Here is a 23,909-nt window from a genome sequence, read left to right on the forward strand (position 1 = left end):
ATAGCTTAAACCAATTTCTAAAATGAAGTAAGGCTTTGTGTTTAAAAGTTTTTTGCTGGCATAATTATGACTGACATAGTTATGCTGGCAAAAGCCCTAGTATAGATGGCCATTCTGGCAAACCTTCTAGTGTAGACAGAAATTATATTAGTAAAAGAGTTTTATTGCCAATATAGCTTACGCCAGTTCCCAAATAAACTTTACTGGCAAAAGGACTCTTGCCAGTATAGCTGTGTCTACACTAGGTTTTTGTTTTTTCTCCTCCTATCCTTGACCGACAGCTATGCTGGCAAAAGCCATAGTATAGAAGCAGGTACAGTGGCAGAAAATTCATCTTGCCAGTATAGCTTATTTTGTTCAGGGAACTGGTAAGAGTTGTACTGGCAGTAAAACTCTTTTGCCAGTATAAGTTGCATTTATATTAGAAGAGTATGCTAGAATAGTTATAGTGGTATAACTATACTGGCAAACCTTTTTGTAGCGTAGACCAGGCCTAAGAACTCTTACCAGTTTAACTGCATCTATACTGGGCTTTAGCTGGCATAGCTGTGTCAGTCAAGGTTGGAGAAAAATCACACACCTTACCGATATAGCTATGCTGACAAAAGTTTTAAGTGTAGACCAGGCCCACACCTGTAGCATATTTGCTACGCTCGTTTTGAAATGCTAAACTTTTTTTCCCCACGGTCACTTATGAGGATTCCTTCAGTGGAAGAAGTCTGTAAGGAAAAAATGCTAATTATGGTCAAGGAGCTCATTTCATTTAGTGGTCGCTTCAGTTAGCCTTTGGCCTGAGGTACCTTACACTTTTTTCCATCTCTCAAATGTTTTATTATGACGTGGCTGTAGCTCCACCCTTCCCTTCTCCAGACAGTCGCTCCAAACTAAAAACATTTGTGATTTACCCGGGGGATCAGCCTACAGTGAACCCCAAATGTTTGGGTAAAAAGTATTCAGACTGTCTTTTAAAAGGTGTTAATTGTCAGTCAGTTAAGTCAAGAGAAACTGTAGAGAAACAAGGCATGAGTTTATGCTTTACCTTTGATTGTGTCTACAATCTGGAGACTTGATCTGCACTTAAAAATTAGGTTGACATAGCTATGCCATTCAAGGCTGTGAACAATTTCGTCCGCTGAGAACTGTAATTAGGTTGACCTAACCCTGACGTAGTTGTGGCTAGGTCGATGGAATAGTTCTTCCATCAACCTAGGCACCACTAAGCTGCAGTGCTGTAGCTGTGTTATTGTAGTCTGTGTAGTGTAGACATGCCCTTAATTTGGGTGGTGGTGTTCCTACATCAATGGAAAAAACCCTTCTATTGACATGTCTGTGCTCCAGGGTTATGCTGGCATAGCCACGCTCACATTGGAAGGGGTTTTTCCATCCGTGTAGGAACACTGCCTCCACAAATGAAATTAGCTATGTTGACGGAAACATTCTTCCGTCAACATAGTTGCATCTACACGGGGGGAGATCTACATAGTTGGCGGGGAAGGTCAGCATAGCTGTGTGATCAGGGGTATGTTTTTTTCACACCCCTGATCAGTGTAGCTATGTAGATTTAACTTGTAAGTGTGTAGGCCAGGCCTTAGGAAAGACCAGGGTTCTCCCTAGGCTAAAGCATGAATGCTTGTAGCCTGGATCAAAGTGAAGAGTGACCACTTAGTCTTTATGAATGTTAAATATCTCCTAACTGGATGTAAAAAGTCTAGTGAAGACAAGCCCTTTGTGAACCTCAGGTATTTTGGAATACCCATCCACACGTTCAGCCCAGGCAAGTGTTAGAAGAATTGTTAGGGGAACCTTCAAGTCTTTTGTAGTTTGTTGGAAACCCTAACACCATGCAAGCCCTCTCCCAGGTAGCCTTATTAGTCTCTGTAATTCCTAGTAAGCTTAAATAAATTTGTCATTGTTAACCTATCACTTCCCCCCCCTTTCACACCTTGGCATTTCCATGTTTCATAGGAAGGCAGAAAATATATACTATACATCAAAATGCTATGCAAGTACCTGTTGCTTGAATCTTAACAATGAGCAGCCATCTGTTTTGTATCAGATCTATCTTATGCCAGTCAAGGTTACAATTGATTTAACAGCATTCATGACTTTTCAATATTTTTGAATAAGCTGAAATGACTAGTAACTTTTTTTAATTTGTGACTCTTTTTAAGCTTGTAATGACCAGCCTGCAGTCCATTCTAGAAAATGTGGATACACCAGAGTTACTGTGCAAATGTGTCAAGTGCATCCTTCTGGTGTCCCGATGTTACCCACATATTTTCAGCACCAATTTTAGGGTAAGCTTGTGCCTGAATTTTTTCTGCCCCCTTTTATCGTATAAAACATTGACATAGCACATCACGTAGGTGATTTACCTTTTTCATTGCTTTCAAGGACACAGTTGACATATTGGTTGGGTGGCATATAGATCACACTCAGAAACCTTCTCTGACACAGCAGGTGTCTGGTAAGTCTGGCCTACAAAATCGTTACATGTGATGACCTACTATTAGTGTTCTGCTCCACCTTGTGGAGGATGTGGATTTATTTCTAAGCGTTACTCACTGCCACTGCGCGCACACTGCTGTGGAGGCAACCTGCCTGATCCCCAGACAGAGGATGCCTCTTGTCACTCAGTGGCAACCCCTCCATGTAAGTGGCATTCATTAATTATTAAAAGTCCAATGCAGTTCCTTCCCACATGGGGTAAAGGAGTTTACATAAAAACAAAAACAAAAAAAGTCTGGTTATATGGGAGACTTAGTGTATTAACAGAACTCAGAACCAAAAAGCCTATTGTCATATACCATTCATGTCAGTCAGTTAAAATTTAAATGTAGGCTGGCTAAAATGTCCTTTAATTAAACATCATTTGCTTTCTCTGTTAGAGAAAATTAATTCATTCTTATAGTTATCAACCCTCAAGCAACTCCTGAAAACATAACCACCTCCTTGTGCACCTTTTAAAAATAACGTGTTAGAAAAAAGGAAGGATGGATTGGGATTCAGGAGACAAGTTAATTTTCTGGCTTTACCACAGACTTCCTGTGATGACTTTGGGCATGTCACTTAATCTCTCTATGCCTCAGGCGCTTATCTGTAAAAGGGGACTAATGTTTCCTTTGTCTGTTTAAATTGTAGACTCTTTCTTACAATGTATTTATGCAGTGTCTAGTCCAGTATGACCCCAATCTCCTTGAGGCTCCTTGGGTTACTGTAATACAGATAATTATAAATAAAATAATTTTGTTCTTAAAAAAAAAAAAAAAAGAAAGATAAATTTAAATGAGTCATCTTTTCCATCCTTCAGTAATATGTATCTGAAATTTTATACCTGTGTTCTACTTTGCTTGTAACAATCTGTTTCACTTGGTCTGACTTATACAGGATGGCTACAGAGCTTGGAGCCATTTTGGGTAGCTGATCTTGCTTTTTCCACCACACTTTTGGGTCAGTTTCTAGAGGATATGGAGGCATATGCTGAGGTAAGCAAAGTTTATTGTGAAGCAGCATTAAGAGTTCTAAAATAATTAAGATATATTATAGCCATAAAGGCCTGTTTGAAGAGCTCTGTGTAAGCTTGAAAACTCATCTCTCTCCAACATAAGTTTATCCAATAAAAGGTATTACCTCACCCACCTTGTGTGTCTGATCATATTACCTTGTTTTGTTAAGTTTATAGAAAGTATGTTGAAAGTAAGGTGTGGGGTTGATGGGAGGGGACTCAAATGCTGCATACGCTTGTAGAAAATAAAATAAAATATAAAGGTGCTTGCATACTGATATGCTTCTTGGATGAAATTCTAGCCCCATTAAAGTCAGCCCCTCTTGTTTTTAGGAAGTCTAATTTTGAGGATGGGAATAGGGAAGAAACAATGATCTTTTGTAACAGATTAGTCAGTTAGCTCTGGGATGTGTTTAAGACATGCATATTGAAACACTGGGGTGCAATATTGCATTTTCTTAGAGAGACAAGGTAGGTGAGGTAATGTCTTTTATTGAACCAGCCAGCTTCTGTTGATGAGAGAGACAAGCTTTTCTTAGCATTTTCTGCTAGTTTGTAATGTTGTCGTCGTCATGATTTCCTGTTAAAACAGATGAGATGACATTGAGATGTTCACAATAATTGAAAGGACGACATAAAAAAGAAAGTTGCTTCTTAAATCTTATTTAATATGGTACCTGGTTTTATTTTGCTATAAATTACAACAATAATGCATCTGTAATTTGTACACCAGTAATCTATCTTAAAATTTGTGGTGACTGTATACACAGAGCTAATGTAAATACAGTTTTCCAGACATTTTGTGTTGCTTGTCATCTTTAATTAACAAGTATAATTACAGCTTGTTGAAGCTATAGTGTAAAGAGAGAACTCTGGTGTTGCATATTTATTGTGATACATTTGGGATACTTCTGATATTAAAACTGAATTTTATATATATTTTGTCTATATTAGAACTGCTTGTACTTACTACTTAATGACATAAATTTTCCTATCTAGGACCTCAGCCATGTGGCCTCTGGAGAATCAGTGGACGAAGATATTCCTCCTCCTTCAGTATCACTACCTAAATTAGCTGCACTTCTTCGGGTTTTCAGCACTGTGGTGAGGAGTATTGGGGAACGCTTCAGCCCAATTAGAGGACAACCAATTACTGAAGCATATGTAACTGATGTAAGATTTCAGAACATGTTTCATGCTACTTATTAAGAAAGATGTGCTGGTAAATTTATTGTAAATAATGAAACCCAACATCCATATTTTTTGCAAAATTTGGCAGCGTACAAATGTACTCATGGTCAACTTTACTGAAGGACTAGATTTGTCTGACAGCTAATAGAATCTGATTTAATATTTAGTGGTGATTGTGACAGAGACCTGTGATAGCTATATGTACCAAAAACCACAATGTATTTGATGTAAGTATTTTTCCAAAGGTTTTTCAGTCTGACCTGGCTATAGACCTTTATGATCTGTTCAAATTATCATAGTGCAAATTATCATGATGCTTTAAAAATACTGGAGTATAATTATAACCAGCTAAAGGTTTGTACTTTATCCCTTTCTAATCTTCATCTAGTTGAAATCTGGTATATAAGAAGTTTTTCATTTTAGAGTATCTTTTGGAATAGATACTATTGCACAGTATGAGAAGGTGACTTTTGTTCTTACGTTGGTAATACAAAAATAATTAATGGGTTACAATCACAGTTAAAGCGACATCCAATTTAATCAAAACAAGGACACTCAGGAATAAGGTCCTGATTCTGCAGTTGAATCTGAGTGGGTAGACCTATGCCTGTACAGAATCCCATTGATATGCCTGCAAGGAGTTCCATATTTAAGGGTCCACCTGCACAGATTTCATTATTGGGATCTAAAGTTGTCTGAGTGACATGTGCAGGCACTGAAATATGAGACCCTTGTGGGACAAGTTAAGAAAAGAAGACCAGTTCTTTTCTCACTGAAGGCAATAGAAGTTCTAACATTGACTTCAGTTCAAGGTGTATAGGACCCAAAGTAATTACTTTAACTCTGTGTTTCTGTGCTTCTTTTAGTTCATTGTCTTTAAAATTATTCTAAATTTGGGGTTGTTGCATTTTTGTATTTAATGAAAATATAAATGCACATTAAGCATTTTTAATATTTATTTTGACAAAGAACTTGCTCCAGTGCAGAGTAGTGTTGGATTCTGAGATTATTAACAGGAGTGTCATATGTAAGACATGGAAGGCAATTATTCCACTCTACTCTGTACTGGTGAAGCCTCAGATGGAGTACTGTGTCCAGTTTTGGACATCACACTTTTCAGAAAAATGTGGACAAATTAGAGAGAGTCTGGAGGAGAGCAACAAAAATAAGAGGTTTAGAAAACATGAGGAAAGGTTAAAAAGCCTGGACATGTTTAGTCTATAGGAGAGAAGCCCTGAGGAGGGACACAAGTCTTCAAATATGTAAAAGGTTGTTACAAGCAGTGTGGTATTCAGTTGTTTTCATGTCCATCGAGGGTAGGACAAGAAGTAGTCAGCTTAGTTTTCAGCACAAGAGATTTAGGTTAGATATTAAGAAAAACTTTCTAACTCTAAGGATAGTTAAGCACTGAAACAGGTTACCTAAGGAGGCTGTGGAATCCTCATTCTTGGTGGTTTTTAAAAAACAGATTAGATAGACATCTGGCAGGGATGTTTTAGATGTACTTAATCTTGCCTCATCATGGGGGGATGGGGGAGATTAGATGACGTCTTGAGGTCCCTTCTAGCCCTGCATTTCTGGTTCTGTGTAGTTTCAAATGGATGTGGGTTTTTCCCCTATGCTTAAATAACATCCAGTACTAGTTAAACTGACTTGAATTCACTTTCCTTCTTTTCCAGGTTCTGTACAGAGTAATGAGATGTGTGACTACAGCAAACCAAGTGTTCTTCTCTGAGGCTGTATTGACCGCTGCCAATGAGTGTGTTGGGGTTTTACTCGGTAGTCTGGACCCCAGTATGACTATACACTGTGACATGGTCATCACATATGGCTTAGATCAACTGGAGAATTGCCAGACTTGTGGTACCGATTATATCATCTCGGTCTTGAATTTATTGACACTGGTACATACAAATTCTCATTTTTGTGGGGCTTTATAATTAGAAAAAAATATTTAACATATCTCATTCAGGCACCTGAATTACAAACTGATTTAACAGTAAATCGTGATTTTTGTTTCCTTTTTTTCTATTTCAATGTCTTGTATTCCCCCCCCCAAAAAAAACACCCCAAAACAAACAAACAAAAACCTATCAAATGTTTGTAATCATTTTGAAAAACTGGTAGAGCTTGTGCTGATAGCCTTCCTACTTAGTTCTATTACTGAATAGTTTTCAGTTTATCCAAAATAATTTTCCTTTGACTTTGGATAGTGCCTATTCTTTAACCAATATGTTAACTTTCCTCTGCAACTGGTAGCAGTATTTTTGATGAACTGCCAGAGAGACTAGGATTTAGTATGTTTATGCAGTCACTCTGCCATGGCTAAACACTTTGGATAGCGGATGACTTCAGAATATTGATCTCCACAACCTGTGTGTTGGCTAAATAACTGTTTTAACCTCTATTGGCTAAATAACCATATTAGCACATTACCATAGAACTTACGTCCAGCAATCTATATTGGTCATATGCTTGAGTTCCACTTCAGTTGACAAGATAGCATAAAAATAGCCTGTCCTCTGAATATTGAATTTTGGCAGAGCAATTATGTTTTTTCATTAACTTACAAAAGTAACTAATTGGTATCTATGTAACTGATTTCTTAACTCTAATGTAGTCAAATATTTATAAATATCTTTAAGGGGTTCTGATTTATTAAGTTCTGTAAATTAGTGCCATAAATGTGTCTGAATAAAGAATTCAGGCAATTGAAGATGTATATTATCAGTGCTTATGTTTTGTCTCTAGATTGTTGAACAAATAAATACAAAATTGCCATCGACATTTGTAGAGAAATTGTTTGTACCAGAATCTAAACTACTTGTACTCCGTTACCATAAGGAGAAAGAGGTAAGAAGTGGATGGTTGCTACTAATATGCTATAGCAATTCTAATACTGTTTTAGAGGAGTGGTATATTATCTTATGGAATTTTGCCCATAAGAAGAACAGTTAGTTGCGTAGATGTCTGAACTCATTAGAAAAACAGAAGCCTAAACTCAGGTTTGGTTATTGTTCATTTGGTTGTGGCATGTGAGGAAACATACTTTGTCACATACCAGACAGAAGAGAATTCTTTTTAATTTGCATAGCATCATTTGTTACAAATATAAATTGGAAGGTGGAAAAGAAAAGGATTACAATCCAGTGTTTACTTGGGGTTTTTTTGTGTGCGCGCTAAATATATCTTAACTCAAAGTTTATTCAGTAGGGCTTTTAGCATATATTTTAAGATTAACTCAATTTTAATTTTAGTTTTAAAGTTGATTCTTAATGGAAGTTCACCTACTTGTGGCAAATAGTCTAATTTGTTTTACTATTGGCTGGTGTAGTTTTGGTACCCTAAAATAACGATCAGCTTAATTTGCCTAGAAGAATTAAAGAAACAGTTAATTATAATAAACTGAAGAGCGAGACACTCAGACCATACATGTTCATAAGTCTTTCTTTCATTTAACAAGAAAGCTTCACTTCAGAAATATCTCACTGTTAAATAACATTTTGAATCTTTTCATTTTCAAGGTTGTTGCAGCAGCCCATGCTGTCTATCAAGCAGTATTGAGCCTGAAGAACATTCCTGTTTTGGAGACTGCTTACAGGTTGATTCTGGGAGAAATGACCTGTGGTCTAAATAGTCTCCTTTGTAGCCTACAGCTTCCTGAGGCATGTTCTGAAATCCAGCATGATGCTTTTAAGAACCATGTATTCAATGTGGCTAATGCAAAGTTTGTAGTTATATTTGACCTCAGTGCCCTAACTACTATTGGAAATGCTAAAAACTCATTGATTGGGGTAAGTATTTAACTGCAGTAAAAATAAATACTTTTTTTAATTTTTGCTCAATAAATCATATAATGTTTGGCTTTTATTGATAGGTACAAGTCTCTGTGGATTCATGTAATGCATATAATCTTCATTTCATACGTGCATATATGTACTTAAGGTGTCTTTTTCTTGATACTTCAATACTTTTGAGGGAGGAATTTTAATAACTTCCATGGTGCAAAATTGTTTGAGAATTATTTCTAGTCTTAAAGGTGTGATGAAATATAACTTCCACATTACAGTACTTTACTGGGGTGATGGTAATTACTTCTGATACTGTCAGGACATTCTACTATCTTGATGAGAAAAGAAAGAAACTAAAGTAGTTTCGACATATCTTGCAGTGATCCTCACTGACAATAAAACGCTACCTTGCATTTGATGTCGTGTTTTCTGTCTTTTCAAGGTAGAATATAAACCTTTTGGGGCAGTGTATGTATAGGGTGCTTTTAAAATAAAAAAGGTGGACAGCAAAGCAGAACATTAGCAAACAGGGTCAGAAATATGAAGGATATATTTTCATTAAATCATTTAAAATATAAACAGCCAAAAAAACCCCAAATCTGCCAATGTATTTGAATACAGTATATAGAAATTACCGAGTAGGAAAGAAAAATGTAGAAAACTGCACTGTCTCCAACTTCCGTATTGTGCCACTTTGATTCAAAGTACCCTTGCATCACCTTTTAAAGAAAACTTTTACATCAGAAAAGACGGATGTGTGTTTCTTCAACTATGGGCAGGACAGCATTCACATTTGAGAAATTCTAGATAGACAAAAACAGTAAAGATTACTAGTAAAAATGTCCTAATTTCAGCAGGTTTTTTGTGATTTCAGCAGTACATTTTTTTGTTTAAAGCAAACTTGATCATTTATTTCTTTATAAACCAGATACATGTAAATATGACTGATAGCAATATCCTTTACATACATATTTTTGTGCTTTTATTACAATTGTTTTGTAGATGTGGGCCCTTTCTCCAACTGTGTTTGCACTGTTGAGTAAGAATTTGATGATTGTTCACAGTGACATAGCCATTCACTTTCCTGCTGTCCAGTATGCAGTTCTCTACACTTTATATTCACATTGTACCAGGTAGGAAGATCACTAAGGCATTAATATTTAAGAGCATAAATAGATAGATGTAAACTGTATTTGAGTTTAGGGAAGAATTTTACAATAGCAGCACTGATGGTCATGTAATCAATGTGTTGCCACCATTTCTCTTATAAATCCTTATTTTCATTGATTTTATTTTCATAGGTACTAGAGATCACCCATGAAAAACGGTTCTAGATTGAAATTGGCCATGCATATTCTCAGTTTCCTAAAAATCTTGTGCAAAAGATAATTTTAGGTATTTTTAAGATTGAGAATTAAGGTTTATTTTATAACTTCTAATTTAAATGTGTCTAAAATAATTCTGCAAGCAGTTTATGATGTGAACTAATGGGTTTTCCTTTTTCGAAAAAAATTAACCTCTGGTATGTTACATGGTTCCTCTGATACTTAGCGTATTCTTTTCAGTACACATTAAACAATGCTTCATTTTGTATGGCATCTTGCATGCAAACATTAACTGAAACATTGTACACTGCAACTGCAAAAATTAAAGTAGATTTTAATTGTTGTATTAGGGATAAAATACCTCTGAATAAAAAACTTCTAGATTTCAGATCAACAAGTAGTCATAACATGTCCTAATGAATGCAAGGGTGAAGTAAAAAATCCAGCTTGAAATAGAAGAAATCTGGGGGGGAACAGATTGCTGAGACACAAGTTGCTCCTGTGCCACCTTGGAATTAATAGTACATGATTGGTCACTCGTTATCTAATGCTTGCAGTGATGTTGTGGCTGTGTTGGTCTCAGGATATTAGAGGTGGGTGAGGTAATATCTTTTATTGGATCAATTTCTGTTAGTGAAAGAGACAAGTTGAAGAAAAGCTCTTTGTAGCACGAAAAGCTCTTTCACCAGCAGAAGTTGGTCCAATAAAAGATACTACCTCACCATTCTTGTCGCTCATTACTTAAGGTATTTTGCAAGGTATGTCTTGTGGTTGAATCCATCTTTGGTGATGAGGGATAGGAGCACTGACATAAACTAGAACCATGGTGCACACAAGCACGGTGGCAGCATCTACATGCAGTTTTTCAGGTCAGGACTGAATGACATAGGCAGTACTCTCATTATTCTAGACTTGGGACGCTTTTGAGCAAATGCTAATAGATGTGACAAACGATGTGGTGATTTTGTAGTGGAACACATCTGGATCAGACCCTCTCAACTTAACTAGCTTTAGCTTCCTTTCTTGCTTGTATACCTCATATTTTTTCTGTCGCTGTTTAATGTTGAAATTACATTTATTTTCAGTACTTCAGAGGATTTGAGGCTGTAGTTAGCATAAAACTACTGAAAAATAATTAATTAAACTCATTCTTATTTAGCTAGACATTGATAGTGCATTGGAGCTTTAAATTTTAGACTATCATGCGATTATAACATTGAAACTAGTTTCTGGGCAACACATCTGAGTATAACACTGATTTTTTTTTTTCTGATTTAGTTGTATGTTTAAGGAAATAAAATACTTTTTTCTAATTTTCCTTCAGGCATGACCACTTCATATCCAGTAGCCTCAGCTCCTCCTCTCCTTCTTTGTTTGATGGAGCAGTGATTAGCACTGTAACCACAGCTACAAAGAAACATTTCTCTATCATACTAAACCTTTTGGGGTTATTGCTTAAGAAGGATAACCTTATTCAAGATACCAGGTAAATAGTATTGTCTTCATATCAGAGATTGAGATTTTTTTTTAAAGAGAATTATTAGTTCTGATTTAGAACCAAGAAAATGAATAAAAAATAAAGGAGAATTTTTTTAGAATAAAAAAAGGAGTGGTGAGGACTAAATATTTCAAAGTGGAGGATTTTGGTTTCATACAAAACATAAGAACTAAAATAATCATTCATGCTCAACATAATTGGTTCATAGGATTCAGGCTAAAACACTGAAAAAAAAAGTTTTCATATTCATGAAAACACCAAAGGTGAAACTCTTCTAGGCCAAACATTGAATATAGAGCTTCCAAAACTCAATTGTTAGGTAATTTTCACTTATTTAATGGTTTTCTTTCACAAATATTTGCAAGTTTGCTTTACCACATTGATGTGAAAACTCAGGATATTTAATGTTTTATGAGTAACTTTGTCCCAGAATCTAGTTTTATAGAGTGACTAGTCTGTAATGCATTTTTAGGAAACTACTGATGACCTGGGCTTTGGAAGTGGCTGTTCTAATGAAAAAATCAGAAACATATGCGCCGTTATTCTCTCTTCCATCTTTCCACAAGTTTTGTAAAGGACTTCTAGGAAACAGTAAGATCACACAAAATTGTTTTTTCTTATTGGTTACCCTTTATAAGATGCCATTAACTGTATTGATATGTCCTTGGATAAAGACAGCTGATTGATAGATACAACTGTGGTCATCTTCTGATTTGCAGTTTTTTGTTGAGCTCTGGTTGCAGCTGCATAACCACTCCCTTGCCTTTTCCTCTTCCTCTTGTTCCTCAAACTGTCAGTTATTTGGAGAAGAGAATGTCCTTGCATGAAGGGACTACAATCATGAGATTGATTAAGCTTCTCAGTGGAATAATAGATATTTGGAAGTCAGATTGCATATGTTTGACAAAGGATAAGCAATCCTACCATAATTTGAGGTATTGTGTTAGATAGAGATTGGAAAACTAAATGGTGACAGGGTTATGGAAACAAGTATTCTAGCCCTGCTCTTATATCCTTCTGGCCTTGGACAATTAATTTACTTTCTTTAACTCTGTTTCTCCTAACTGCAAAATAGGCAAATGTGTATTATCCCCAACACATAGGGCAATATAAGGATTAACCTGTCAGCAATGTTTTAGGTCAGAAAGTGCTACATAGGTGCCAGGGATTATTCTTGATGATAATTATACATTTTTAAAATGACACAATCATGTTAAATATACATGATAGGGATACAATTTCAGCTTTGATTTCCATGCGGCTTCTATTGGTATTAATAAAATCCATGCAGCTAAAACGGAACAAAATAAAAATGAAATGATTTTTTTATACAGTAATGTCCTTAAACGTTCAGGATATCTCTGTGTGGAGATGAATGAGTTTTTGCATCTTAATGAAAATGATAACCTTTATTTGTACCCTTAATGCAGCCCTTCTTGAAGATGTGAATATCTGTCTTCAAGCATGTAGTAGCCTCCATGCTCTTTCATCTTCCCTACCAGATGACCTTTTACAAAGGTACTTCCCCAAAATTCAATAAATTTTCTTAATATGTTACTAGATGCACATTTTATTATGACTCAATTTATTTTATTTATTTATGCAGGTGCGTTGATGTGTGCCGAGTTCAGCTAATCCATAGTGGTGCCCGTGTAAGACAAGCTTTTGGGAAACTGTTAAAGTCAATTCCTTTGGACGTGGTTCTGAGGTAAATAGTTCGTTTTAAGTATTTGTGTATCTAGAAAGTGTTTTACTACTTTGTTTCACAGACTAACTTTATTTTAATTTTAAGAAAGTACACTTCTGTAATGTATCCAAATAGCTTAGCTATACAGAGTTAATATTTTTTAAAAGATCATATAAAACATGACAACAGTACCATGAGACTGTTTTTTGGTTTTTTTATTGGGTGCTTAGTGTACTTTTAGCATAAAATGACAGTTATTGACTTGGAGTTTAATGAAATGTGAACTTTGTAAGATCAGTATCACCCAGTGTTTCAACAATAACATCTTCTTGGTCTCCAGGACACAAACTCCTGGGTTCCAAAAAGCCATTCTCATAATCTGAGAACATACTTATTTCCAGCAGTTATAACTTTTATTTTGACTGGGAAGAAGATTGTTGCTTCTGTGCATATCTAGTAAATTCTAAATTTTAATATATCAAATTGTATTCTTAATCTAGGAACATATGAACGTGTTTCCTTCATAACGTCGTCTTTTGGGCTGAAACAGCCACTATCTAGAGTCAAATATTGACAAACAATGTATGGCAACTCTGTTATATATATTATAGACCACCCTATAATTCAATAAGATGATTCAACTTGTATAGGCAGAGTACTTGAAATCCAGAAATGCTTCTAGTATCTGGTAAATTTATCGAAGTATCAAGTCCCTCAAACCTTACATAAATCTTTAGATTCTGCCTTAACATGTATTTGTGAGCTGTTTTCTTTTATCCTTGGATAATTAAATAATCTATATTTTTAGAAATTTCTTACTCTAATTTCTCCTGTTCTGTCAGAGACTGCCATCTTTCTTAAGGTGTTCTTCCGACTCGGCAAAACAAGTGGCAATGTTATACAAAATTCTTTTTAAAAAAATAAGTAATTGGTGGTATTTTCCTGGAAAATTAAAAGGTATAAGTGGCAGAGACTGGCTATAGAGAGACTCCTATTATTCTTCCCAGTCCAGCATTTATATATATGTTGAGGGGATTTTGATGGTGGGACTTCTCTGGAAACTTTGTCTCTTTAGAAGCTTTTCAGAAACTCAGTTGTTTCCCTCAAGGAAATCCTGCCAATATAAAATTCCACACATGTATTAAAAAATTTAAGATGTACTAGTCAGCCCCAAATCTCTTAATGATAACAACTCACACAACAGAAAAAGCCCTTGCTTTACTCCAAAGGGTGAGTAGTGTACTGTCAAAATTGTAGTTTACAAAACCAGTTATAATCCTTAACTTCAAAACTTTAACTGAGGAGTTTCTCAGCCATTTAGTATAGTAACTTTTCAAGCAAACAGCCAAGTCTCAAAATCTTTATCAGTGACCTAAAACAGGTACAAAAGCAGTTCAACAAATTGTACTCCAAAATAAAATATGTAGTTCTGCTTGGTTGAGGTCACTGAGTTGAAAAAAGGTAAAGACAATTACAAATGTTTAGGTAATTGGAGATAAAGTACATTACTTTTTTAGTTTTTGCTTATCCCTTCTCTCTAGGCCTGGGATGAATGGGATGAGATTGGCCCAATGAGCTCTAGGGATGTTTTGCTGTACATGCAAAAACTAGTTAAAACTGAAATAGTGTTGCAGTTTCTTTCCTAAAATTAGTAAATACCGGGAATAATTTAAATTTGTTTTGTGAACTTCCTTGTATAGTATAGTTTGGTCTAAGGAGAATCAGACATATCTTATGTTTTTCTGTTTGTAGTAACAACAACCACACAGAAATACAAGAAATCTCTTTGGCTGTAAGAAATCACATGAGCAAAGCTCCAAGTAATACATTCCACCCACAGGACTTCTCTGATGTCATTAGTTTTATTTTGTATGGGAACTGTCACAGAACAGGGTAAGAACTTTTTGTACCTTTTAAAATAAAAAATATTATGTAGAATCCACACTTGACTATTTACTAAGTATATGCCTATTATTATTGGACAAGTTTAATGTGTTTGGTTTGCATTGGTTACCTTGAATCCTGAAATACGAAATTAGCTCATCAACAGACCTACTTCAAAAGTGATAACTAATTTACAAATGGTTTTGCTTCATAGTATAGATATTATCTGTGATGGAATTTGAGACTCTGCTTTTATTAAACATGTAAGATCAAATAGCTTTGGTAGCTCTTTTCAATGCCCCCTGGAAGAATTGGATTCATTTCAGAATTTGGGCCTCTTGCTCTTAAGAGTTATGGAAAGTCACTTTTGGTGGTAGAAGGCTGCTTCCACCTTTCAAAAACTCCTGTTCAACTACTAAAAAAAAATTGCTTTTTGTTCCCCTCTCAACCTTTCAGTTAGTGAGAACTGTGTATAGGGTTGTGCTAGTGACAATGTAGTTGAACAAGCATTTTAATTACATGACTATCTTTTTCAGATGTTTGTAAGTGTGTGCGTACTTTGTGGTCTAACTTCTCATTCTTTTTCTCATCCCAAAGGCTAAACTTATTTTGAAAAGTTTGGTAAAATTCCACTGAGCTGTTTGAATTATCAGGATGGGAAGTGCTTGTGGGAAGGTGTCTTCAGTCTTAGGCCCCAGTTCTATAAAGAACTCCATGTGAGCAGACACCCATTGTTGTTGGTGTTGCTCCACCCGAGCACATAGGTTTACACTTGGCTAACTTGGGGGATTTAGTTTTAAAAATGAAACTTCTCATGCTTGAGCCTTGTGAGCTGCATGTAGTGTTTTTCAGTTAAATGCAAATGCCAGTACATTTGTCTGTGTGCAGTCTCACAAATGTGATTATATTTACAACATACGCGATATGATTGTGTAGACATTGAAATGAATGTATGATCATTTTGCACGTCACATCACACACAACAAAACCTACAATAGTGTGTATAACCAAGGGGGATTAGTTACAGACTGAGATGTTACTGCAATACAAATAATAAATAGTAATTGCAGGAATGCAGTTGCTGTGGGAAAATTGCTTTATATATCCTGATGCTTTAAGATATTATTAATCCTCAATCACTTTTCCATTGAATTAAAGAAGGTAACATTCTTCTTTGAGGTAGATGTAGCCATGTATTCCATGTGGGTGTGTGCACCCCACATACCAGTGAGCCAGAGAACTTTGCCTCGCAGTACCTGTAGGGGCAGCCCTTACGCCCTGCAGCCATAGCTCTTCCTGGCCACATAAGGGTGGTGCTGCCCTCACCACCTCGGTTCCTTTGCACTACCCATGGATAGAGTTGGAGCTCTGTGTAGTATCTTCACCTCATAAGAACGGCCATACTGGGTCAGACTAACGGTCCCTCTAGCCCAGTATCCTGTCTTCCAACAGTAGTCAATGCCAGATGCTTCAAAGGGAATGAACAGAACAGGGCAATTATTAAGTGATCCCAGTTATGATTTTCACTTTCATGGCATCTTCAGGTAATGAATTCCACAAATTATGTGTTGTACAACAAAGTACTTTCTTTGTTTTAAATCTGCTGCCTATTAATTTCATTGGGTGACTCTGGTTCATGTATATGTGAAGGGGTAAATAACACTTCCGTATTCACTTTCTTCACACCATTGATGATTTTATAGATCTCGGTCATATTCCCCCTTCCCCCTCTTTTCCAAGATGAACAATCCCAGTCTTTTAATCTCTCCTCATAGGGAAGTTGTGCCATACCCTAAATTGTTTTTCTTGCCCTTCTCTATACCTTTTCCATTTCTAATATATCTCTTTTGAGATGAGCAACCAGAATTGCACACAGTATTTAAGGTGGGAGAGCGGTGGTAAATTTTCATATTATCTGTTCCTTTCCTAATGGTTCCTAACTTTGTTAGGTTTTTTGACTGCTGCTGCACATTAAGTGAATGTTTTTAGAGAACTATCCACAATGAATCCAAGATTTTTCTTGAGTGGTAATAGCAAATTTAGACCCCATCATTTTGTATGTATAGTTGAGATAATTTTTTTCAGTATGCATTACTTTGCGTTTATCAACACTGAATTTCATCTGCCCTTTTGTTGCTCAGTCACCCAGTTTTGTGATATCCCTTTGTAACTCTTTGCTGATTGCTTTGGAGTTAATTGTCTTGAGTAATTTTGTACCATCAGCAAACTTTGCCACTTCACTGGTTACCTCTTTTTCTGGATCATTTATAAATATGTTGAACAGCACTGGTCAGAGTACAGATTCTTAGGGAACCCTGCTATTTACCTCTGTCCATTCTGAAAACAAACCATTTATTCCTTCCCTTTTAAACAGTTACTTATGCATGAAAAAAACTTCCCTCTTATCCCATCACTGCTTAATTTGCTTAAGAGCATTTGGTGATGGACCTTGTCAAAGGTTTTCTGAAAATCCAAGTACATTGTATCCACTGGATCACCCTTGTCCACATGTTTTTTGACGCCCCTCATAGAATTCTAATAGACTGGTGAGGCATGATTTCCCTTTAAAATAGCCAGTTGACTCTTCCCCCAACAAATAGTGTTCATCTGTGTCTGATCATTCTGTTCTTAACTGTAATTTCAAGCAATTTGCTTGGTACTGAAGTTAGGCATATCAGTCTGTAATTGCCAGCATCACTTCTGGAGACTTTTTTTAAAAATTAGTGTCACATCGGCTATACTCCCATCATCTGGACAGAGCCCGATTTAAGTGATAGGTTACATACCACATTTAGTAATTCTGCAACTTCATGTATGAGTTCCTTCAGAACTCTTGGGTGAATACCATCCGGTCCTGGTAACTTATTACTGTTGAATTTATCAATTTGTTCCAAAACATCCTCTACTGACACCTCAGTCTGAGAGAGTTCCTCAGATTTGTTACCTAAAAAGAATGGCTTAGCTGTGGGAATCTCCATCACATCCTCTGCAGTAAAGACCAACGCAAAGAATTCATTTAGCTTCTCCGCAGCACACTTGTCTTCCCTGAGTACTCCTGTAGCATCTTGATTGTCCAGTGGCCCCACTGATTGTTTGGAAGGCTTCCTGCTTCTATTGTACTTAAATTTTTTTTGCTGTTTGCTAGTTGCTCTTCAAATTCTTTTTTGACCGACCTAATTATACTTTTACATTTGACTTGCCAGAGTTTATGCTCCTTTCTATTTTCCTTAGTAGGATTTGGCTTCCAGTTTTTAAAAGATGCCTTTTTGACTCTATTGGTGGCATTTTTTGGTCCTCTTACAGTTTTTTTAAATTTGGGGTAAACATTTAATTCGAACCTCTCATGTTTTAAAAAAGATTCCATGCAGCGTGTAGTCATTAAGCAGTCACACTTTCACTCCCAGTTTTCTGAGAACTTTTATATAGTAATATTAGTACCTTCGATTAAGTTTAAGTGTTTAGTTTAGTGTTAGAGTAGTTAGCTGCCCTGTGTGATGCCCTCACCAGGGTTCAAGCAATGCCCACCATGCAGGGGGGCTATCCCCAACAGTTTATTGTGCCTCAGCGAGGGTCAGAGCACCTCTCTTTAATCTATCTGCAAGTCATTCACCAAGAGGACTCAGGTGGCAAGAGACTTGCAGTTGAAGCAGAACCTTCTGGAGCAGGCCTTGAGGCCCTCATCTCCTCAGCAGTTGCCTTTGGATCCAGCAAGTGATGTTGGCCTGCTCTCGGGCCCTGCTGCTTCCCTCCAAAAGAAAAAGGGGTTGTTCACCCTCTCTGGTGCAGTGAGAAAGAGGTCCTAAAAAATATGAGTTGGGCCCGTTCCAGGGCTTGGGGAGATGATGACTTTTCTAGGAGGAGTGTTGACCAGCATTGTATTTCTTTTGGCATGTGGAATGGAGCAAGTCTGTCCAACCGCTCCCTAATATTGGACCGAGAGCAGCGAGGGCCCTTACTGCCAACTTTGGTTCTGGCCATGGTGCACAGTTGAGTCAGGTATTGACGACATTGGCACCAGCACTAACTGTCTCTATTATGATAACATACCATGCATCAGACCTGCTTTGCCTCTCAATCCCAGACTTCCTCTTGTTTCAGGAGTTCTCTAGTGTTAGGGTGTCTACTGGCTCATCCTCCATTGTGTCTTTGGCACCTTCTGGCCATATCGCAGTCACAAGCTCTGTTGGCAATGCAACTTCTATCGCATAGGCCAGACTGCAGAGTCAAGGCTGGGCCCAACACTGAAGGCCCCCACGATGCTGGTGCAGGCTTCAGCACAGTTATCGTCTTGGAGGCAGATCCCATCATTGAGTTTGGTACCAGCTTCGGTGCTGAAGCCTCTGCTGGCAGTACTCGTGTGACTGATGCTGATTCCTCCCTCCTCTTTGGCACCTGTGCTGCCTCCTTATTGTGCTTTAGATGCGTCTGACTGGTTCTTTGCCCCATCAGGAACTGATTCCCCCATTGTTACTACAGAAACTCTGGTATTCCTCAAGATCCAGGCTGGGGTTATCCTCCTCGTCCAATAGGTGCCGGAGATCATTTTGAGATCACTTTCACTTCCAAGATTGACATCTGTCCTGCAGTTGGGACAGGGTCTCTTGGCCCTCTACCTACTGGCCACCAATGCCTTATACACATGTCGTCTAGTGGCCTCCTTGGAATCCCTGGGATACTCCTCAGTCCCTGAGGTCCTGCTCCAGATCAAGATCACTGGTCCTGATCACCACTCCCATACCATTTCAGCTGCAAGTGATCGCTGAGTTGATTTCCCAAGGACCTATGTGGCTCTTCTGTCCTGATCTTGTGGTACAAGAACAGAATCAGTCATTGGCACAGCAAACTACCTTCTTGTCCTGCCCACTCTACTGTGCTGGAATCTTCCTCTCACTTGGTGTCTGAGGACATTAAAACTTATCAGGACCTCCTCTGGCATATGGCCACTGCCTTGGGTATACAGGAAGAATTTCTGCAGGAGAATACGCATAAGTTGCTGGATATTCTCCAATCATTAGCTCCAGGTAGAGCACCCCTCCTGATTAAATGAGGCTTTTCTGGAGACTACAAAGGCCCTCTGGAATACCCCATCTTCATTGCCCCCTGTGGCGAAGTGTTTCGATGCAAGGGTTCCTATGCAAGGGTTTGAGGGTTTCTCTTTCCACCAAGCCACTAACTCCCTGGTGGTGACTGCAGCAAATGACAGGGCTTGGCAAGGAATGTGTAAATCCACACCCAAGGACAGAGAGTGCCAAAGAGGATGGAGTTGGGGAGAAAGATTGTATACCTCCTCTTCCCTGCAGATGTGCATATGAACCAACGGGTGTTGCTCTCTAAATATGACTTTGTTAATTGGGCAACCATATCTAAGTTCATGGAGAAATTGCCAGAAGTCTCCAGGGAAAAGTTTAAGGTATTCATTGCAGAAGGCCATTTAGCCAAGATTTTGTCGCAGGCAGCTCTGGAAGGGGCGGGTGCCTCAGCCAGGATTATGGCATTGTCTGTAACCATGAAGAGAGCCTGATGGTGACAGAACTCAGGTTTTGTGCCTGATGTGCAGCAGACCATTGAAGGTTTACATTTGATGGCTGGGTTTTGTTTTCAGGAAAGACTGACAAAACTTTGCCCTCTTTTAAAAGACTCCTGAGCTACTTTGTGCTTTGGGAGTATATTCTCTGGCTGTGAAGAGGCACCACTATAGTGGTTAGCTGCTGCAGCAGTTATACCACTTGCAGTGATTTTTTTTGGATAATTGTCCCATCCTGTCTGGCAGTGGAATTACTCCAGAAAGAGCCAGTGATTAAAAAGGAGGAGGTCCTCTGGTTCTGAGTTGAACTAGCCCCTCCCACCCATTTGCCCACCTGGCATCTAGTGGGTACCCATTTTGACTTGTTTAACCTCTCCTTTTCCATGCCCCCAGTTCAGGGACAAGCTAGCCCACTTGTAGAGTGTTTGGGACTCAATTACAATGGACAACTGGATCCTAAACGCAGTCAGATTGGGATATGCCATACTGTTCCTCTCCATCCATCCTCTATTTAAGCCTCTAGCAACTTCTTTCCACTTTCTGTGTCAGAGAACAGCTTTCCTTGTGGTGGTAACATTTGTAAGGAGAGTGTGCATATTGCAGGCTTGGATGGCGGAGCCTCCCCACATGCAATTTTCAAAAGACAAAGTAATCCTGAGGCCGCACCCAAAGCAAAGATGATTTCCCAGTGTCACTTGAACAGTGTTATATATTTACCAGTGTTCTTCCTTAAGCTGCATTGAACCCCAAAGGAACAGAGTCTTCATACCTTGAATGTCAGGTGATTTTACATTTTTATGTGGCTAGAACTAAACCTTTTCATTCTTCTCTTCGTCTGTTTCATATGCAGACTGAATGAAGGGTCAAGTGGTCTCTTCACAGACAATCTCCAGGTGGATAACATCATGTATTTTGACAGCATATGAAGTAGCCCAGGCTACGCCTCCTCAAGAGGTGTGAGTGCATTCCAAGCAAGTTCAGGCAACGACAACAGCATTTCTCTATGACGTTCCTATATTGGACATTTGCAGGGTGGCCACTTGGTACTCTGTGCATACTTTTGCTATGTGCTATGTCATTACAGCTGTGTCCGGATCAGATGCAAACTTTAGGAAGGTAGACGTGCTGCCTTCTTTAAGTAGACTCTGAGCCTCACGTCCTGCGAGTACTGCTTGCAAGTCACCTGCATGGAGTATGTGGCTACATCTACTTGAAGTAAAAAGAGTTACCTACCTGTAACTGTTGTTCTTCCAGATGTGATACAGATGTGATACAAATGTGTATTTTGTGACCTGCCCTTCGTTGCCTCTGCATTTGGAGTCTGTACTTCAGACCTTTTATATGAAGGAACTGAGAGGATCGGGGCAGTGCCACCCGTATACAGCCAGGGGAGGCCCTACAGCCATAGGGTGTGAGAGCCTCAGCTACTGGTATGTCCCAGCTCCAGAGCATGGAGTGTGCACACTGACCTGGAATACATGTCTGCATCACATCTTGAAGAACAGAAGATTATGTATTTTTCCAGACAGAAACTATTAAAATTACATACTTTACTAATGCAAGTTGTAAATATTAAATTTAAAGTTTCAGTTAATTCTTTTTGGTATGTAAAGACTTAATGTATTTAAATCTGCAAGAAGGGATGTTATGTAAGCCTTTGTATAATCAGTTTTGTCACCATGTAGCTACTAAAACCCACTACTCTGCTCACATCCATGTTGAAAGAGTTGAATATGTTTTTTTATTTTACTTTTTATTACCACTGGGTTGGTCATGTGGCATTAGGAGGGCCTTCAATGTTTTCAGAAGTTTCTGAAAGCAGACTAGGTAAGGCAGCATTTGTGAACCCAGAGAGCAAATTCTATATACCTCATAGTCTTCAACCATCTGTTCCTCTTTTATCCCTGCCAGTTCACTCTTAAAATTAAGGTCTTTTCAGCTGTAAGTAAATAATTTTTTGTTTGGTTTTTTTTGTTTGTTTTTAATTATGGTCTGTTTAATAGTTGATTTTTTTTTTCTGATAGCCTTAAGTCAGCTGGGTGTGATAGGTGAATTTGAGTAACTTCTTTTTCTTGTCTTAATTGCACCATTGCCCTAGTGGATTTCCTTAGCTTGATGCACCCAGTACCTCTATACAGCTAGTCCCATTGTGCACAAAAGATGCTACAAACTAATGTTGACTGGTATATAGCACACTGCTTCCTCAGGTACTCCAGATGCCATCAACCTTCTTGCCTGGAACCATATGCTCCATATAGTTATACATGCCTCTTCCTCTCCTCTCCTCCTCCCCCCCCCCCCCCCCCCTTCGAGCTCAATGTGTAGGTATTCAATACAGATGTCTTTATACCATTTCTGTAGGATGCCTATCTCCTTCTCATGTATTTGACATATGATACACACAGAAGTTATACTGATATCATCTGCATTCTGAGACTGCAGACTCAATGCAAACTGACAATGAGCCATGTTTTGATGGTGTTGGCTCATGTTAGAAGATGAGACAGTGTTGGGACAGATATTGAGTTGTACTACTTGCAGTTGGCTTCACTGCGATCTTTCTAACTTGTGGGCCTTCTCTGTCATTTTGTACACCTGGAAGAGAATGTCTGAAATCCTTTTTCTGGTTTTTGGCACCAGCTGAAACTATTTACCATTCCAGTTTTTGGGATGCAATATTTTATGCTGCTAAATCCTTAGTCTTCATTAATTTCTGTTCACATCTATTTTTATCTCTCAGAATTTTGAATATCTTATTTCTCTTTGCTCATTTTCATTTTCAACCAAAAGTGTATGCCTCTTTTTCAAATTTGTCTTCTGCACTGTGTTTTCTTTACTTTTGGCTAGCAAACCCTTTGTCTCCATTTTTTCTGCCTTTGTAATTTTTTTTGCAATGTTCTTGAGCTCTGTATTTGTTCCTGCAGAATAATCCTGTGTGTGTGTACACGCATGTGCATGACAATAGGAAACATAGGTCCATTAGAGGTTTGATTACAAGAGTAATCAGTTACAAGCTAAAATAGCTTTACAGCTATGTATATAGATATGAATTGCTGTATTTGTCTTAACTTTTTTTCAGGAAGGACAATTGGTTAGAAAGATTGTTCTACAGCTGTCAGAGATTAGATAAGCGTGACCAATCGACCATTCCTCGCAATCTGTTGAAGACGGATGCTGTACTGTGGCAGTGGGCTGTTTGGGAAGCAGCTCAGTTTACAGTCCTTTCTAAGTTAAGAACCCCTTTAGGTAGAGCCCAAGATACGTTCCAGACAATTGAAGGTAACATAAAGAATGTATATTTTTTTTATGGGATATTTGGTTTAAGAAATAGAGTAGTGAGCTGTTTTCTTAAATTATGGTCAAGATAGGAAAAAATTACTTTCTTTTTCAACAATTTGTTGCTTTTTTAGACCTTTCTTAAATGTCAAGAAATCAAGTGTTATATTATAATTTTTGGAGATGCTTTATGTAGTTTTTTATTTGTTGAAGTACATGTTAATAATT

At 37.8% G+C, this 23,909-nt stretch overlaps 1 protein-coding gene across 2 annotated transcripts in view; it reads left to right on the forward strand.

Annotated features, from left to right (window-relative positions):
- Positions 1 to 23,909, forward strand: part of SMG1 (SMG1 nonsense mediated mRNA decay associated PI3K related kinase) — a 122,788-nt gene that overhangs the window by 41,667 nt on the left and 57,212 nt on the right. Inside the window, exons 7-20 of one of the 2 annotated variants that reach the window (XM_073362322.1) lie at positions 2,172 to 2,297; positions 2,395 to 2,467; positions 3,388 to 3,485; positions 4,505 to 4,678; positions 6,376 to 6,600; positions 7,448 to 7,549; positions 8,221 to 8,490; positions 9,490 to 9,620; positions 11,137 to 11,298; positions 11,783 to 11,901; positions 12,741 to 12,828; positions 12,917 to 13,018; positions 14,750 to 14,890; positions 23,485 to 23,684. In XM_073362322.1, the coding sequence (XP_073218423.1) occupies positions 2,172 to 2,297; positions 2,395 to 2,467; positions 3,388 to 3,485; positions 4,505 to 4,678; positions 6,376 to 6,600; positions 7,448 to 7,549; positions 8,221 to 8,490; positions 9,490 to 9,620; positions 11,137 to 11,298; positions 11,783 to 11,901; positions 12,741 to 12,828; positions 12,917 to 13,018; positions 14,750 to 14,890; positions 23,485 to 23,684 (2,011 nt within the window). The other variant, XM_073362323.1, reaches the window with a different exon arrangement.

This window comes from Lepidochelys kempii, chromosome 10 (assembly GCF_965140265.1).
Source record: "Lepidochelys kempii isolate rLepKem1 chromosome 10, rLepKem1.hap2, whole genome shotgun sequence".
NCBI classification, from domain to species: Eukaryota; Metazoa; Chordata; order Testudines; family Cheloniidae; genus Lepidochelys; species Lepidochelys kempii.